The following is an 18517-nucleotide window of genomic DNA, read 5'->3' on the forward strand; positions in this document are numbered from 1 at the left end:
CAAAATATATACAGAATGTTGTTCTCTTAATAACGCTCACTCGGTATGGCATGGCATGGCATGGCATGGCATGGCATGGCATGGCATGGCATGGCATGGCATGGCATGGTATGGTGGTAGAGGAAATCCAGGTATACTGATATTTAAGGTATGCAACTATCAATGACTAATGAAGCAGCTGACATAAGAAGAGAAAATTCCCCCAAAACTCACTATTTCAATGAAGAAACAGAATCATGGAGCTGAAGAAGACCACAAGGACCATCCACATCTAACACATGCAAGAATACACAAAGTGAAACTACGGATTGCATGGACACTCATTAACTTCCACCCACCATGTGTGAGCAAGGAAACATCTCCCCACATTCTCCATCACTGCTGCCAACACATCCACCATTCATTACCTTCTAACCACGACCCATGGTCAAGGAAACATCTCCCCATGTTCCCCAACATTGCTGCCAATACCTCCGCCATTCACTGACTTCTAACCACCATACATGATCAAAGAAACATCTCCCCACATTCCCCAACATTGCTACCAATACCTCTCCCATTCATTGCCTTCTAACCACCAGCCATGGTCAAGGAAACATCTCCCCATGTTCTCCAACACTGCTGCCAATACCTCTGCCATTCATTGTTTTCCAGCCTCCATGCATGGTCAAGGAAACATCTCCCCAAGTGCCCCAACATTGCTACCAATGCCTCCACCATTCATTGCCTTCTAACCACCGGCCATGATCAAGTAAACATCTCTCCACATTCCCCAACATTGCTGACAATACATCCGCCATTCATTATCTTCTAACCACCACCAATGGTCAAGGAAACATCTACCTCCGCAATTCATTGCCTTCTAGCCACCACCCTTGGTCAAGAAAACATATCTCCATGTTCTCCAAAATTGCTACCAATAACTCTGCCATTCATTACCTTCCACCCATCATGTATGGTCAAGGAAACATCTCCCCGTGCTCTCCAACATTGCTGTTAATGCCTTTGCTACCCATCACTTGAGGTCAAGGAAACATCTCCCTATGTTCTCCAACATTGCTGACCATACATCCGCCATTCATTATCTTCTAACCACCACCAATGGTCAAGGAAACATCTACCTCTGTAATTCATTACCTTCTAGACACCACCCTTGGTCAAGGAAACATATCTCCATGTTCTCCAAAATTGCTACCAATGCACCAGCCATTCATTACCTTCCACCCATCATGTATGGTCAAGGAAACATCTCCCCACGTTCTCCAACACTGCTGTCAATACCTCTGCTACCCATCACTTGAGGTCAAGGAAACATCTCCCAAGTTCTCCAGGACTGCTGCAACATGTCTGGCACCTCTGAAGCGATGTCCCACATACATCGTCAGAAACCCATCACAAGAGAGGGATCCTTGCGCAGCCCCACCTTGTCAGAGATTCCTTTCCGAATCAGGCGTCAACGCAGTGTTTGCACGCACCGTTAACCAGCAGCTGCGTTCCACCCCAGTGGTGGCCGTGTTTCCGTACCACTTGGAAATGTCTCCTCTTCCGGCCTCGGAGGAGCATTGTGAAGCTTAATTAACTGTAAAGCAGAGTGATCTTCAGATGAAAGGTGCCATAGAAATGCATAGATTAAAGTTACCAGCTTATTTTAAACCAAGTCTTAACATTACCTATCCCCATTACAATTACCCATGCTTGAATCGTTTTTTGTGCAGCAATTACTCCATGCTCCAAAGCACTCTCCTGATTATCTGTACTATTTTAGGAGCCTACCTATCGGAAAAGGCTCTTCTTCCCTTTTGCACAACTTGGGCTGGAAATCTGCTAAGGCGACAACAACGACTCCGGGATCTGAGCAAAAATGGCAAACGTCTAGATGCCTGGTTGCTGGCATGCCTGGCCTTCAGCCACGACCGAATGGGGAAAGCAAGTCCTCTTTGGTAGAAAACACACACCAGAAAAGACCTGATACGAAGCCTTTGAAGCCCTTTCCTGTGTAACACAAACGGTGGGTCATAACCACCACCAATTGTGGCAACCACAGTGATGAGTCTCCAACAATGCAGGAGAAGCACAGAAGGATACTTCTGGGTCACGGAGGAGAACCTCAAAGGGCAGAACATTTCGTATAATGGCCTCCTTAATGAAATATTTAAGCAGCGTTGGGGAGGGGTCACAGGAAAGCACAAAAGGGAGTTGTTGGGCAGGGGAAGGGGTCGCGAAACAGGATTTGCCAGCGTCCCCAAAGCGCACAGCATTGCTTTGGATTCAGCTCAAGAGGGATCGGTCTTCCAATCGGCAACAGTTGTCTCTCTGGTGCAAAAGCTCTCCTTTTGCACCATTTAAACCCTCTGTTTCTGCCTTCCTGAAGGCATCATTAGACCCCAATATTGATGCACAACAGACTGGGTTGTGTACACTGTCGAATGAAAAAGGAGCAGTGGTCCTTGTTGGCGTTATCGGCCAGGTTTCATGCTTCATGCAGACACATCATAGTGTTTTGGTGCGAATTTTGCCACAAGGCAAAAAGGTACGGCGGGAAGAACAAGCGAGGCGTTGTGCATTCATGTCCACACAAGGAAAGCACTTTATTTTAGGCCCGTTCCCCAATTTCTTTGGGTCTAAAACTTGAAAGGGAGCAGGATCATCAACACCGCAGACCCACAAAAGCAGGCACTGCTTCATAACTGAATGCAAGAACATCTACCTCCGCAATTCATTACCTTCTAGCCACCACCCTTGGTCAAGGAAACATATCTCCATGTTCTCCAAAATGTTCAAAAGCAACCAAGGTGGCAACACCATGCACCTCTGTTTTGCTTTATCATATTTCTCTGCATCCAAACACAACTCACGAAGAGGAAGGGGAGCATCGAGACCACAAACCCGTCCAAGCCACAACCACCGGCTGACGGGAAGGAGGGGGAGTTCGAGTCCTTTAAAATCCACCAAGACAGGAACATCATTCCTCCGGCGTCTGAACATATTGAACGCCTGGCGCCGAGCGCTGACAAGTGAAGCGATAGTCTGGGCTTCACTGCCTTCTGATCCAAAGACCAACACAGGCAGATACCTCAAAACTAAACGAAAGGCCTGAAACGCAAGGCCCCCAAATTGCCTTCCAAAGTACTACTCAGTTTGGGGGGGACATGCCGTCGTGACCGCATTCATCCCGCGCAACCATCGCTTCGGCTCTGGAGAGCATCGTGTACCAACGGGAGGGTTCACTGAGCCGGTCTAATGAGCCACATAGTATTTCTGTCTCTTTGTCCACCCACCCACCCACCCATTCCCTCCCTCCCCAAAGCCCTTTCCTTTTCCAAACCAAGGGCCCCCCGCTCGGCCGAAGTTGATAAAGCGAAAGCACGACATCCATATGAATGCCGGCCTTTGTTCCGGAGAGCGAGAGAGAGCTGCCTGGCCTTTTCTATTCCCCTCCGTTTCTCCTCCGACGAGAGGAAACTGAAAGGGTCTCCTCAATGGCCCTCTTGTGTTAGTCCCATCGTGCAAGAGAGATGCGCTCCTCACACCGAGGGAGTAAATGAGGCCTTGTAACGAGTGCGGGGACACACTGGAAATATCAAGTGGTGTTAATGAGGGGCGATGGATCGCGGCCCAACGACACGGGAGAAGACGAGCCGCTCCGAACCGGTGAGGAAATGCAACGTGCAAGACACGGCATTTCGGCACAGCGCACCACTCTCGTTCGACTCATAAAACGAAAGGAAGGGACACTCTACCCTTGCAGTGATGGATCCCATTACTGACTTTCCCTTCCATGTTTATTTCCCCAGTTCCAAACAGGAGAGGGAACGGCACTTTTTGCAACCATCCGGGATGAGAGCGTGCTTCTCCTGCAACCTGTTTGCATCCGGGATTTTTTGCATCCAGGACAAGAGCGCGCTTCTCCTGCAACCTGATTGCATCCGGGACTTTTTGCATCCGGGAGAAGAGCATGCTTCTCCTGCAACCTGATTGCATCCGGGACTTTTTGCATTCAGGACAAGAGCATGCTTCTCTTGCAACCTGATTGCATCCGGGACTTTTTGCATCGGGACAAGAGCATGCTTCTCCTGCAACCTGATTGCATCCGGGACTTTTTGCATTCAGGACAAGAGCATGCTTCTCTTGCAACCTGATTGCATCCGGGACTTTTTGCATCGGGACAAGAGCATGCTTCTCCTGCAACCTGTTTGCATCCGGGACTTTTTGCATCGGGACAACAGCGTGCTTCTCCTGCAACCTGTTTGCATCCGGGACTTCTTGCATCGGGACAAGAGCATGCTTCTCTTGCAACCTGATTGCATCCGGGACTTTTTGCATCCGGGACAAGAGCACGCTTCTCCTGCAACCTGTTGCCTCCAAATCCAATTGCTGCAAAACCCAAGCCAAATGCTCAAGAGATGCCTCAAGAGCCGGGACACCTCTCCACAAACACGGGCCACATCCAAAACAATCCAAAATATGACAATAGACTGAAAGGACTTCCACGGAGGAAGGAAGGAAGGAAAGAAGAGAGGGAAGGAGGAAAGGAGGAAGTGCCCCACAAAGTGAGAAAATAGTCAGCAAACATGTGGATGCGTTTCTGCATCAACTCGTACAGTACGCCAGTTCCCGTTTTCCAAAATGTGTGTGTGTGTATATATATATATATATTTCAAAGCCAGGCAGCTGCAGAAACAGAAAAGAAGAGCTACACACACACACACACACACTCACACACACGCCGAGGGCTGTTCGGTTCGAAAGCAGTGTCAGATATGTAAGAGAACGAAGCTGCTTCCATGGTAACCGGCAAACGAGTTTCTCCAACATGGATCTCTCTCTCTCTCTCTTTCTCGTAGTATCCGCTACTCGTTCCTCCTTTGCAAAGGAAACACGTCCTCCTCCACCGAGAAAGAAGCAAACCCTCCTGTTTGTGTCTTTATTATTATTATTATTAAGGGGTAAACACACAAACACAAAAGGGAGGGCTAACACAAAAGGGTTGCGCTTCCGAGCGGTCTGTCAACAAGGTGACTTTGGAGATTGCGTTACACAGGAAGCAGCTTCCCGGGTATCGTTTTGTGATTTCTGGAGCGGACAACTCCGTTCGCGCCGGAGGCCAAGACCTACAACACAACACGATGCTCCCCTTGCATTTATAAGCTTCCAAACTCGTACGTTTCCAAGACCGTAAGTCCACTCGTCAAGATCGGGGCCATTTTTGCAAGAAGCAGCTCCAGTTTGCATTGAATCCAGAGGCCAAAGTCACCACCAAAGGTCTGAACTCAAGGCTCAAAGGAGAATAATGTGTACTATTCAATGACATGGTTGCATACATTGCAAGAGAGGGATCTCAACCATCACTGGCCCACTTGTTGCTGTTGTAGACCCACATTCACATCCACTCTGGGGTTGCAAGAAAAGACCCCTTGACTTGAAAATCCTCCCCGAGCAGAAGAAGAAGGCGAAGCAGCCCTTGCTTTCCGTCCCCCGCTCCCCTTTTGTTCGGGAAAGCAAACACTGCCCTCTTCTTTCCCAACCTCGCCAGCGCCGACTCCGTGCCAGAGAACGAGAGAACGAGCAGGCTTGCAGAAGGGACATTTGGGGACGGAAAGGGGGGAGACGGAGAGAGAGAGAGAGAGAGAGAGAGAGAGAGCACCGCTCATGCATCCCCGGACAAGGTTTTGCCGAACCACAATATTAGAAGGCTGCCTTCAGGTCCATACGTTCTGTCTCCTTCTCTATACAGGCGGCGGAAAGGGATGTTTTGTGTGCACAACGACAACGTCTTGCCAAGGTTCAGCGGCGGGAGAATCGGTGCGGAATGGACCCCCAGGATGCTTTAAGACCCATGCCTTTATATATATATATATATATACATACATACACACACACGTACATAAATACAGGAGTGCGTGCATACACACACATATGCATATACACACACACACACACGTGAGAGTGTGTGAGATATATATATATATATGAGAGAGAGAGTGTGAGTATATATATATATACACACACACACACATACATATATATATATGGACATGGGTCTAAAAACAGCATGGGTGTTCATTCCACAATGATAGCCACATGCATATATATTTTCACAGACATATGCATACATATACATACACAAACATATAGATAGATATAGATATCTTTGCTTCTACATACACATACATAGATATCTTTGCTTTTCTGTCAAAGGTTTGTAGGAACTAATAGGACTGTGAATTCCAAACGGATACGTATACATACACATTATATATATTCACACATACACATTATATATATATGTATACATATATATATGTATATATGCATATTATATATATACATATAATATATATGTGTGTTCACACACACAAACATTATATATATATATATTCACACACATTATGCACACAGATATGTATGTAAGTATATTTACATATAATATACATGTGTGTTCACACACACAAACATTATACATACACTTACTTACGTGCGTGTGTGTCTATATATATACATACACACACACACACAGATATATATATGCTTCTCTGCAGGTTTGGCGGAACCAAGAGGACTGTGAATCCCAAATGCATACACATGCATATGTGTGTGTGTGTGTGTGTATAATAAAATAATAATATAATAAATCTTTATTTATATATATATATTTCACTTTTCTCTCCCAAAGATAGATAGATCAATAGACAGATAGATCTTTGCTTCCCTGCAGGGAAGGTTTGTAGGAACCAAATGCAGAAACCCCCCCCCCTTCCTTTCCCTCACCCAGCGCATAGGAGCACCCCCAAAGCACAGAGTGGTATGCAAAGACGTTCAAGAGGGGGAAGGGGTTTCCGTGCACAGTGAAGCCCCCAACCTTCCCCAAAATCTCACCCCGGTTTCGGAAGGGAAAGAGGCGGATGGGCAAAGGGAAGAAGAAGGGTCTCTTGCCTGCAAAACAACAAGCCGGGGAGAGAGAGAAGTGGGAGGGAAGAGGTGATGGGAGAGAAGAGAAGAGAAGGGGGGGGGTCCTCCTTGTTGGGCTCCTTCTTTGCTGGGGCAAGTTCAGGTTTCAAAGCAGAAGGGGCCGCCAATGGGGAGGAGGGGAGGGGGTGGCACTGAACGGAGGCCCCAAACAAAAAAGGGGGAGAGAGCATCCTGAGAGGGAAGGAATGAGTGTGCAAGGGAGGAAAGAAGGAAGGAAGGAAGGAAGGAAGGAAGGAAGGAAGGAAGGAAGGAAAGGAGCCCCACAAAGGGAGAGAAGGGAGAGGGCACTGCAGTCTTCGCAGCAGGGAAAGAAGAAAGGAAGGAAGGAGAAAGGAAGCAGAAGGAGGACGCATTTTCCTCTGTACGGATGGGGACAGCAAAACGAAGGAAAGAAGGAAGGAAGGAAGGGGAAAGGAAGCAGAAGGAGGAAGGAGGGAGCAATCTCCTCTGCATGGATGGGGACAGCAAAGTGAAGGAAGGAAGGAAGGAAGGAAGGAAGGAAGGAAGGAAGGAAGGAAGGAAGGAAGGATAAAGGAAGCAAAAGGAGGGAGAGAAGGAGGAAGGAGGGTGCATTCTCCTCGGCCTGGATGGGGACAGCAAAAGGAAGGAAAGAAGGAAGGAAAGAAGGAAAAAAGGAAGGAAGGAGAAAGGAAGGAAGGAAGGAGGAAGGAAGCAAAAGGAGGGAGAGAAGGAGGAAGGAGGGTGCATTCTCCTCTGCCTGGATGGGGACAGCAAAAGGAAGGAAAGAAGGAAGGAAAGAAGGAAAAAAGGAAGGAAGGAGAAAGGAAGGAAGGAAGGAAGGAGGAAGGAAGCAAAAGGAGGGAGGGAAGGAGGAAGGAAGGAAGGAAGGAAGGAAGGAAGGAGGAAGGAAAGAGGAAGGAAGCAAAAGGAGGGAGGGAAGGAGAAAAGAAGGAAGGAAGGAAGGAAGGAAGGAAGGAAGGAGGAAGGAAGCAAAAGGAGGGAGGGAGGGAGGGAGGGAGGGAGGGAAGGAAGGAAGGAAGGAAGGAAGGAAGGAAGGAGGAAGGGAGGAAGGAAAGAGGAAGGAAGCAAAAGGAGGGAGGGAAGGAGAAAAGAAGGAAGGAAGGAAGGAAGGAAGGAAGGAAGGAAGGAAGGAAGGAGAAAGGAAGGAAGGAGAAAGGAAGGAAGGAGGAAGGAAGCAAAAGGATGGAGGGAAGGAGAAAAGAAGGAAGGAAGGAAGGAGAAAGGAAGGAAGGAGAAAGGAAGGAAGGAGGAAGGAAGCAAAAGGATGGAGGGAAGGAGAAAGGAGGGAGCATTCTCCACTGCATGGATGGGGACAGCAAAAAGAAGGAAGGAAGGAAGGAAGGAAGGAAGGAAGGAAGGAAGGAAGGGGTCAAATAGGAAAACAAGGCGGTTGCGTATACATGCATGTACATATGTGTATACATAAGGGGGACATTTATGAGAGACAGAAGGGAAACTGAGGCACGGGAAAGGAGAGAAGGAGCCAAAGGAAGAGAGCGATACCAATTGCCTCCCTCTTATTTATTTTGGTAGGGATTGAATGGGATCAGGACTATTTACGTTGTGTCTACGTATATCTATTGGTAAATAAATTCAAGGAATGTTTACACAGAGCGTCTGTTTGTGACAAAGAAGCAAAAATGGGAAATGTTTGTGTGCATAACTGACTACAAAGCAATGCATGGGATGAAGGATAAATAGTGCATAGGACAAAAAAGAAGACGATATGAGAAATAGTAAGAAAAGATGGCCTGGAGATGGATAAATAGGATAAATAATAATATTATGGGGTGAATAAATGGATAGTATAAGTCAATGATATTGTAAATATTATAAATACTTATATTATATTATATAATGCAAATATTATAAATAAATATTATCAGGGCTTATATTATATCAATGCATGAATATATTATACAAAAGTGCTGGAATTATATTATATGGTAAATAAGTATTATAAATATTCCCATCCCATCTGATCTGTCGTCAATTCACTTGTAAATAAATACAATAACAAGAAATAAGTATTATTGGGAATTATATTATAAATTAATATAATCATTAATTATATTATAAATAAATGTTATCAATAATTATATGGAATATATATAGCAATTAAATGCTGTCAATAATTATATGGAATATATTATAAATAAATATTATCATTAATTATAATATATTATTAATAAGTATGATCAATACTTATACTTAGAATCCTAGAATCCAAGAGTTGGAAGAGACCTCCTGGGCCATCCAGTCCAACCCCATTCTGCCAAGAAGCAGGAATATTGCATTCAAAGCCCTCCCGACAGATGGCCATCCAGCCTCTGTTTCAAAGCCTCCACATTTTACAAATCCTTAGAAATTTTTGGGAAATGATAAATGGAAGCGGAAAGGGTCACTAATTAGATTACACTGCCAACTATTAGGAAGCATTTTATAAATCCTTGGACATTTAAATTTCATGTATTATCAATGTGATCAATAGATAGGATCAACACTTGTCTCCCATTATAAATAAGCATGATCACTCATTATATTGAATACGGCCATGAATTAGATGGCATTGCAACTCTTAGGAAGCGTTTTATAAATGCTTGGAAATTTAAATATCAAGTATTTGTAATATTTATAACCTATTGATTATATATGTACAGTTTATAATATTTATAATCTATTGACTATATAATTTATAATATTTATAATCTATTGATTATATATATATTCATAATTCATAATATTTATATTATATAGATTATATATATATATAATTTATAACCTATTGATTATATATATATATTGATAATTTATAATATTTATATTATATAGATTATATAGACATTTATAGTTTATAATATTTATAACCTATTGATTATACATACAGATAATTTATAATATTTACATTATATAGATTATATATAATTTATAATACTTATAATTTATTGATTATATATGTATATATTGATAATTTATAATGTTTATATTATATAGATTATATATATTTATAATTTATAATCTTTATAATCGATTGATTATTGATACGATCAATCCTTGTCTCCCGTTATAAATAAGCATGTTCACTAATTATATTGAATAGGGCCATTAATTAGATGTATTGCAAGTATTAGTAATTTTTGGGAAAGAGAGAGAGAGAGAGAGAAGAGGGGGTTGAGGGGGTATTTATAGTATTGGTAATATCGTGTATTTATAATATTGGTAATCTACTGATTATATTATAATATAATTATATTATAAATACTATAATCTCCTGATTATCAATACGATCAATAGATATGATCAATACTGGTCTCCCATTATAAATAAGCATGTTCACTAATTATATTGATTATGGCCATTAATGAGATGGCATTGCAAGTATTAGAAATTTATATATACTAATAATTTATAATATTTATAATCGATTGATTATCGATATGATCAATACTGGTCTCTCATTATAAATAAGCATGTTCACTAATTATATTGATTATGGCCATTGATGAGATATTAGACATTTTTGGGAAAGAGAGAGAAGAGGGGGGGTTGGGGGGTGGGTCACGTGGGGGAGGGGGGCTGAGCGTGTCCCTCAGCCGAGGCCCCGCCCCCTGGCACGGAGGCCCCGCCCCCTGTTGCCTGGGCCCCTCCCCCTGCCTTGGTAGGCCCCGCCCCTTGAGTGCCTCCTTCTTACCTGTGGGCAGCATGGAGGCGGCGGCGGCGGCGGCCAAGAGGAAGAGGGCCAGCGAGGGCGGGAAGGAGAAGGCCGGGCACGACACGGAGGGCGAGGGCTGCGGCTGAGGCGGGAAGAAGGGCAGGCGGAGCGGCAGAGAGGAGGACGGCGGGTGGCTCTCCGGGGGCGGCTCCGGCTGCGCCACCGTCGCCACCCTCCTCCTCCTCCGCCGAGGGTGAAGCTGCCTCCGCCGGGGAGACTCGGCTCTGAGCCCGGCCATCCTGCTTCTTGCCTGCCTTCCTGCCTTCCCTCCCGATCGCCGGCCTGCCTGCCTGCCTGCCTGCCTGCCTCTCCCGTCAGTCCTTCCCTCCGCGCACCTGCTCCGCTTCTGCCAGCCCGGCTCTGAGGCACACACCGCCGAGGCACACAAGGCGGAGCTACACCCGCACACAGCCAATCAGGAACCAGAAATCTCCGAACAAGGGGCGGGGCATGCATAATCACATCAAACACTGCTTCCGATTCGCCACCGCTTGGAGGCGGGGCTTGCATAATCAGCTCCAGCGGCGCTCCCCATTCGCCACCGCTCCCAGGCGGGGCCTACATAATCTCCACAGCGCCTGCTCCTCCCTCGCCGCTCCTCTTTCTCTCTTCCGATAGGTCCCGACAAGGGGCGTGGCCTGCATATATTAAGAATCCGCTCCTCACTCGCCGGCTCCAAGACTAAAGGGGCGGGGTCTGCATTAATTATGGATCTTTTCTTTCTCACACTCTCCAACAGCACGAAGGCGGGGACTGCATACTTAATTGCGCCTCTTCGCTACCAATAGGGCCATAGAAGGGGCGGGGACTGCATATATTAGGGATTTTCTCCTTTCTGGGCCTGCATAAATTATGGAATTCCTTTCTAACCATCTCGAAAAGCGAGGGGGCGGGGCCATTTTCACAATCTCCAAAAGCGAAGGGGCGGGGCCTGCATAAATTATGGGATTCCTTTCTGACCATTTCCAACAGCAAGGGGGCGGGGCCTTTCTCACTGTCTCCAATAGCGAAGGGGCGGGGCCTGCATAAATTAAGGAATTCCTTTCCCACTCAGACTCCTTTCTGACTATCTCCAACAGCAAGGGGGCGGGGCCTTTCTCACTATCTCTGCAGCAAGGGGGCGGGGCCTGCATAAATTAAGGAATTCCTTTCTGTCTATCTCCAACAGCAAGGGGGCGGGGCCATTTTCACTATCTCCCTAGTGAAGGGGCGGGGCTTGTATAAATTATTGAATTCCTTTCTGACCATTTCCAACAGCAAGGGGGCGGGGCCTCTCTCACTATCTCCAATAGCAAAGGGGAGGAGCCTGCATAAATTATGGAATTTCTTTCTTACTATCTCCAGCAGCAAGGGGGCGGGGCCTTTCGCACTATTTCCAATAGCAAAGGGGCGGGGCCTGCATATATTAAAGTTCTGACTATTTCCAACAGTAAGGGGGCGGAGCCTTTCTCACTATCTGCCAGGGTGAAGGGGCGGGGCCTGCATAAATTATGGCTCTTCTGTCCTTTCTCTCTCTATGAGTGAGGGGGCGGGGCCTGCATAAAGAGCCCAGCGGGCGCTCCCTATTCGCCAGCTCCTGAGGGGCGGGGCTTGCATATAAAAGAAGCTTTTCCTCTCCCCTTCCTCTCTTCCTATTGGTCTCAAGGTGAGGGGCGGGGCCTGCATAAATTATGGGATCTCTCCTCCCCTTGGTAAACATCTCAAGGAGCCGGGTTTGCACACATAATTGTTGTTGTTCATTCGTTCAGTCGTCTCCGACTCTTCGTGACCTCATGGACCAGCCCACGCCAGAGCTCCCTGTCGGCCGTCACCACCCCCAGCTCCCTCAAGGTCAGTCCAGTCACTTCAAGGATGCCATCCATCCATCTTGCCCTTGGTCAGCCCCTCTTCCTTTTGCCTTCCACTTTCCCCAGCATAGTTGTCTTCTCTAGGCTTTCCTGTCTCCTCATGATGTGGCATTCAAAGGACTTCCACTTTGTCTCTCGTCTCCTTCCCTCCAGTGAGCTTTAGTCGGGCTTTATTTCCTGGAGGATGGACTGGTTGGATCTTCTCGCAGTCCAAGGCACTCTCAGCACTTTCCTCCAACACCACAGCTCAAAAGCATCTCTCTTCCTTCGCTCAGCCTTCCCTCAGGTCCAGCTCTCACATCCGTAGGTGACTGCAGGGAAGACCATGGCTTGGACTAGGCAATGGATCTTTGTTGCCAGTCTGATGTCTCTACTCTTTACTATTTTATCGAGACTGGACCTTGCTCTCCTCCCAAGAAGGAAGCGTCTTCTGATTTCCTGGCCACAGTCTGTGTCTGCACTCATCTTTGCACCTAGAAATACAAACCCTGTCACGGCCTCCACGTTTTCTCCCTCTATTTCCCAGTTGTCAATCATTCTTGTTGCCATCATCTTGGTTTTTTTATGTTTAGCTACAACTCAGCTTTTGCGCTTTCTTCTTTCACCTTGATGAGAAGGCTCCTCAGCTCCTCCTCGCTTTCGGCCATCAGAGTGGTGTCATCTGCATATCTGAGGTTGTTAATGTTTCTTCCAGCAATTTTTACCCCAGCTTTGCATTCCTCAAGCCCCGCACATCCTCGCATGATGTGTTCTGCATACAAGTCAAAAAGGTTGGGTGAGAGGATGCAGCCTTGCCGGACGCCTTTCCCAATCTTGAACCCGTCTCCTGTTCCGTGGTCAGTTCTGACTGTTGCTCCTTGGTCCTTGTACAGATTCCTCAGGAGAGAGGGAAGGGGGCTTGGGATGCCCACCCCACCAAGAACTTGCCACAATTTATTATGATCCACACAGTCAAAGGCTTTAGAATAGTCAATGAAGCAGAAGTAGATGTTTTTCTGAAACTCCCGGCCTTTCTCCATTCTCCAGCGGATATTGGCAATCTGGTCTCTCGTTCCTCTGCCTTTTCTAAACCCAGCTTGAACATCTGGCAACTCTCGCTCCATGTATTGCTGGAGTCTTCCTTGCAGGATCTTGAGCATTCCCTTCCTGGCATGAGAAATAAGGGCCACTGTACGGAAGTTGGAGCAGTCTTTCGCATTTCCCTTTTTTGGTATGGGGATATAAGTTGATTTTTTCCAGTCTGATGGCCATTCTTGTGTTTTCCATATTTGCTGGCAAATGGCATGCATCACCTTGACAGCATCATCTTTTAAGATTTTAAACAGTTCAGCTGGGATCCCGTCGTCTCCTGCTGCCTTGTTGTTAGCAATGCTTCTTAAGGCCCATTCAACCTCACTCCTCAGGATGTCTGGTTCTAATTCATTCACCACACCGTCAAAACTATCCTCAATATTATTATCCTTCCTATACAGATCTTCTGTATAGTCTCGCCACCTTCTCTTGATCTCTTCAGCTTCTGTTAGGTCCCCGCCATCTTTGTTTCTTATCATACCAATTTTTGCCTGAAATTTACCTCCAATGCACACATAATATTGATAGATTATTAGATAGTGATACATTATTGTTATTACTATTATTATTATTATTATTATTATTATAAACTCGCCTTTATATTATATTTATATTATATTATGCACACATAATATTGATAGATTATTAGATAGTGATACATTATTGTTATTACTATTATTATTATTATTATTATTATTATTATAAACTCGCCTTTATAGTTTGGCAAGACCTTGCCGAACTACAACTCCCAGGCTGGATGCTATGGGTGGGTTAAAGAGGTACTAAACCGCATTAATTGTACAATGGAGACGCCCTTGAGAGGACAAACCTTGGGATTTGTAGTTTGGCGAGGACTTGTCAAACTACAACTCCCAGGAGTCCATAGCATTGAGCCATGGGACTGAAAGAGGTGCTGAACTGCATCATTTCAGCACTTGAGAGTGCAAATCCTGGGATTTGTAGTTTGGCAAGGTCTTCTTGCTGAACTACAACTTCCAGGCTACATGCTATGGGAGCTAAAGAGGTACTAAACTGCATTGATTGTTCAATGGAAACACACTTGAGAGTGCAAACCTTGGGATTTATAGTTTGGCAAGACCTTGTTGAACTATAACTCCCAGGAGCCCATAGCATAGACCCATGGGAGTTAAAGAGGTACAAAACGGCATTATTTGTACTATGGAGATGCACCTGAGATTATAAATTCGGGATTTATAGTTTGGCAAGGCTTTGTCGAGTTATAACTCCCAGGATTCCATAGCATTAAGTCATGGGAGTTAAAGAGGTGCTGAACTGCATTAATTGTACAGCTTGGCCCAATTCTGTTGTTGGTGGGGTTCAGAATGCTCTTTGATTGTAGGTGAACTATAAATCCCAGCCACTGCAATGTCAAGGTCTATTTTCCCCAAACTCCATCTGTGTTCATATTTGGGTGTATTGAGTGCTTGCGCCAAGTTTGGTCCAGATCCATCATTGTTTGAGTCCACAGTGCTCTCTGGATGTAGGTGAACTACAACTCCCGAACTGAAGGTCAATGCCTACCAAACCCTTCCAGTATTTTCTGTTGGTCATGGGAGTTCTGTGTGCCAGGTTTGATTCAATTCCATCTCTGGTGGGGTTCATAAGGGTCTTTGATTGTAGGTTAACTATAAATCCCAGCAACTACAACTCCCAAATGTCAAGGTCTCTTCTCCCCAAACTCCACCAGTATTCACATTTGGGAATATAGAGTATCCATTCCAAGTTGGGTCCAGCTCCTCCATTGTTTGAGTCCACAGTGCTCTCTGGATGCAGGTGAACTAAAAGTCCCAAAGTCAAGGTCAATGCCCACCAAACCCTTCCAGTATTTTCTGTTGGTCATGGGAGTTCTGAGTGCCAAGTTTGGCTCAGTTCCATCATTGGTGGAGTTCAGAATGCTCTTTGATTGTAGGTGAACTATAAATCCCAGCAACTCCAACTCCCAAAGTCAAGGTCAATGCCCACAAAGTCTTCCAGTATTTTCTGTTGGTCATGGGAGTTCTGTGTGCCAAGTTTGGCTCAGTTCCATCATTGATGGAGTTCAGAATGCTCTTTGATTGTAGGTGAACTATAAATTCCAGCAACAGCAACCTTGCATATACAATGCATATCCTCGAGTGCTGGCGTGAATCAAGCCTACAGTTCGGCTACTGCATCGTAAGTACGAATCTTACGAATTTGATACGACTTACGAGGACTCACGATACTTTTGCACAGGCCTACTATTCTCCTATGGACGCAGCTTAGAATACAATGCATATCCTCGAGTGCTGGCGTGAATCAAGCCTACAGTTCGGATATTGCATCGTAAGTACGAATGTTACGAATTCGATCCGACATACGAGGACTCACAATACTTTTGCACAGGCCTCCTGATCTCCTATGGACGCAGCTTGGCGTGAATCAAGCCTACGGATCGGATATTGCATCGTAAGTATGAATCTTACGAATTCGATCCGACTTACGAGGACTCACAATACTTTTGCACAGGCCTCCTGATCTCCTATGGACGCAGCTTGGCGTGAATCAAGCCTACGGATCAGATATTGCATCGTAAGTACGAATGTTACGAATTCGATCCGACATACGAGGACTCACAATACTTTTGCACAGGCCTCCTGATCTCCTATGGATTGGCGTGAATCAAGCCTACGGATCGGATATTGCATCGTAAGTATGAATCTTATGAATTCGATCCGACTTACGAGGACTCACAATACTTTTGCACAGGCCTCCTGATCTCCTATGGACGCAGCTTGGCGTGAATCAAGCCTACGGATCGGATATTGCATCGTAAGTATGAATCTTATGAATTCGATCCGACTTACGAGGACTCACAATACTTTTGCACAGGCCTCCTGATCTCCTATGGACGCAGCTTGGCGTGAATCAAGCCTATGGATCGGATATTGCATCGTAAGTATGAATCTTATGAATTCGATCCGACTTACGAGGACTCACAATACTTTTGCACAGGCCTCCTGATCTCCTATGGACGCAGCTTGGCGTGAATCAAGCCTACGGATCGGATATTGCATCGTAAGTATGAATCTTACGAATTCGATCCGACTTACGAGGACTCACAATACTTTTGCACAGGCCTCCTGATCTCCTATGGACGCAGCTTGGCATGAATCAAGCCTACGGATCGGATATTGCATCGTAAGTATGAATCTTACGAATTTGATCCGACTTACGAGGACTTTTGCACAGGCCTCCTATTCTCCTATGGATGCAGCTTAGAATACAATGCGTATCCTCGAGTGCAAACCTGCCGGCGGAGTTGTGGAGGTGAGTCTCTTCTCTGCCAGTCCCCAGCTCTGCCCACCCAAGTCGGACGCGGCCTTTGAAGTTTTAGGATGAAAGCTGGCACCTGGGGATGAGCGAAGTCCCAGCGAGGGGACTTCCTTCCTTCTCTTGCCATCACACAAAGGGAGGCTTTCCCTCCGTGCGGGGAGTTTAGTTCCGGATTCCGCTCCAGCGTGCCTGGAGGGCCCGACTCCTTGGACTCTGCGGATGATTGTTTCCCTATTAGTCAGCCCGTTAAAGGCTAATGACTCCTTCCTTATGAATCATGCTGCATTTTAAGCCCTTTTACTTTCTCGCGGGGGTGAAAGCACACTTAGAGGTATTAAATGGAGTTCTGAGCCGATTAGTCATAACAAAACAAAAAAAGATCTGCCTTTTGATTCAAGGATCTGGTAACTCTGCTTCCTGAAGCACACGTTGCAACCGGTTGCTGGGGGGAAAGTGCCAGGTGTGTCGAGGGCGCGTCTACACCGGAGAGTTAACACAGTTTGGAACCACTTCCTCTGTCGTAAAGGAATCCTGGAAGGAGGGTGAAGAAAGACCTTGCAGGATTGCTTAGCGTTGAGCCGTTGCAAAAGAGGTACCGAACTGCATTAGATGCATTTTCTTATTTTGGGGCAAATCCAGGTGTGTCAACACCGGAGAGTTAACCCAGTTTGGAACCACTTCCTCCGTCACAAAGGAATCCTGGAAGGAGGGTGAAGAAAGACCTTGCAGGATTGCTTAGCGTTGAGCTGTTGCAACGAAAAGAGGTACCGAACTGCATTAAATCCACAATGTAGATGCACCCCACTTTCTTATTTTGGGGTGAATCTAGCCACTTCTACACTGGAGAGTTAACACAGTTTGGAACCACTTCCTCTGTCACAAAGGAATCCTGGAAGGAGGGTGACGAAAGACCTTGTAAGATTGCTTAGCATTGAGCTGTTGCAACGAAAAGAGGTACCGAACTGCATTAAATCCACAACGTAGATGCACCCCACTTTCTTATTATGGGGTGAATCTTGCCGCATCTACACTGGAGAGTTAACACAGTTTGGAACCACTTCCTCTGTCACAAAGGAATCCTGGAAGGAGGGTGACGAAAGACCTTGCATGATTGGTTAGCATTGAGCTGTTGCAACAAAAAGAGGTACTGAACTGCATTAACTCCACAATATAGATGCACCCCACTTTCTTGTGTTTCAAGTGAATCCAAACCAGGTGTGATTTTGGAGCGTTTCACCTTGGAAAACGCTATTCTCGGGATTAACCCTTTGCGGGAGAGGAGTCTTTTGTCTCTGGTGTGCATTCCAGGGCAAATATTCTGCATTCCGTGCGGACAAGAGAGGACCTGTCTCCCTTCCTCCATTCATTGGAATGGGAAAAGTTTTGAGACAAAGAGAGAGGAGGGATCCGTGCTCAGGCGCTGGAGAGAAGACAAAAGCAGAAGTTGCTCCCTTTGTGAGGGCAAGAGAAAGAGAGGAGGAAGGATGGATGGATGGATGGATGGATGGATGGATGGAAGGAAGGACAAGATGCATTGGACAAAGGGAGGGAGGAAAGAAGAAAGCTCCAGAGTGCAGCCATGGAGACATTGTTAGAGCTGGAGAAGGGAGAAAGAATTCTG

General features: G+C 45.8%; 1 protein-coding gene across 9 annotated transcripts in view; it reads right to left on the reverse strand.

Moving 5' to 3' along the window:
- Nucleotides 1-11000, reverse strand: part of CADM1 (cell adhesion molecule 1) — a 537468-nt gene extending 526468 nt beyond the window's left edge. For 2 of the 9 annotated variants that reach the window (XM_060787008.2, XM_060787003.2), the window contains exon 1: nucleotides 10643-10999. In XM_060787008.2, coding sequence (XP_060642991.2) covers nucleotides 10643-10901 — 259 coding nt within the window. In that variant the 5' untranslated portion in view covers nucleotides 10902-10999. Of the gene's footprint in view, nucleotides 1-10642 lie in introns of all 9 variants that reach the window. The other 7 variants (XM_060787000.2, XM_060787005.2, XM_060787004.2 and 4 more) reach the window with 5 other exon arrangements.
- Between the last annotated feature and the right edge of the window lie 7517 nt (nucleotides 11001-18517).

This window comes from Anolis sagrei, chromosome 7 (genome assembly GCF_037176765.1).
Source record: "Anolis sagrei isolate rAnoSag1 chromosome 7, rAnoSag1.mat, whole genome shotgun sequence".
NCBI lineage: Eukaryota > Metazoa > Chordata > Lepidosauria > Squamata > Dactyloidae > Anolis > Anolis sagrei.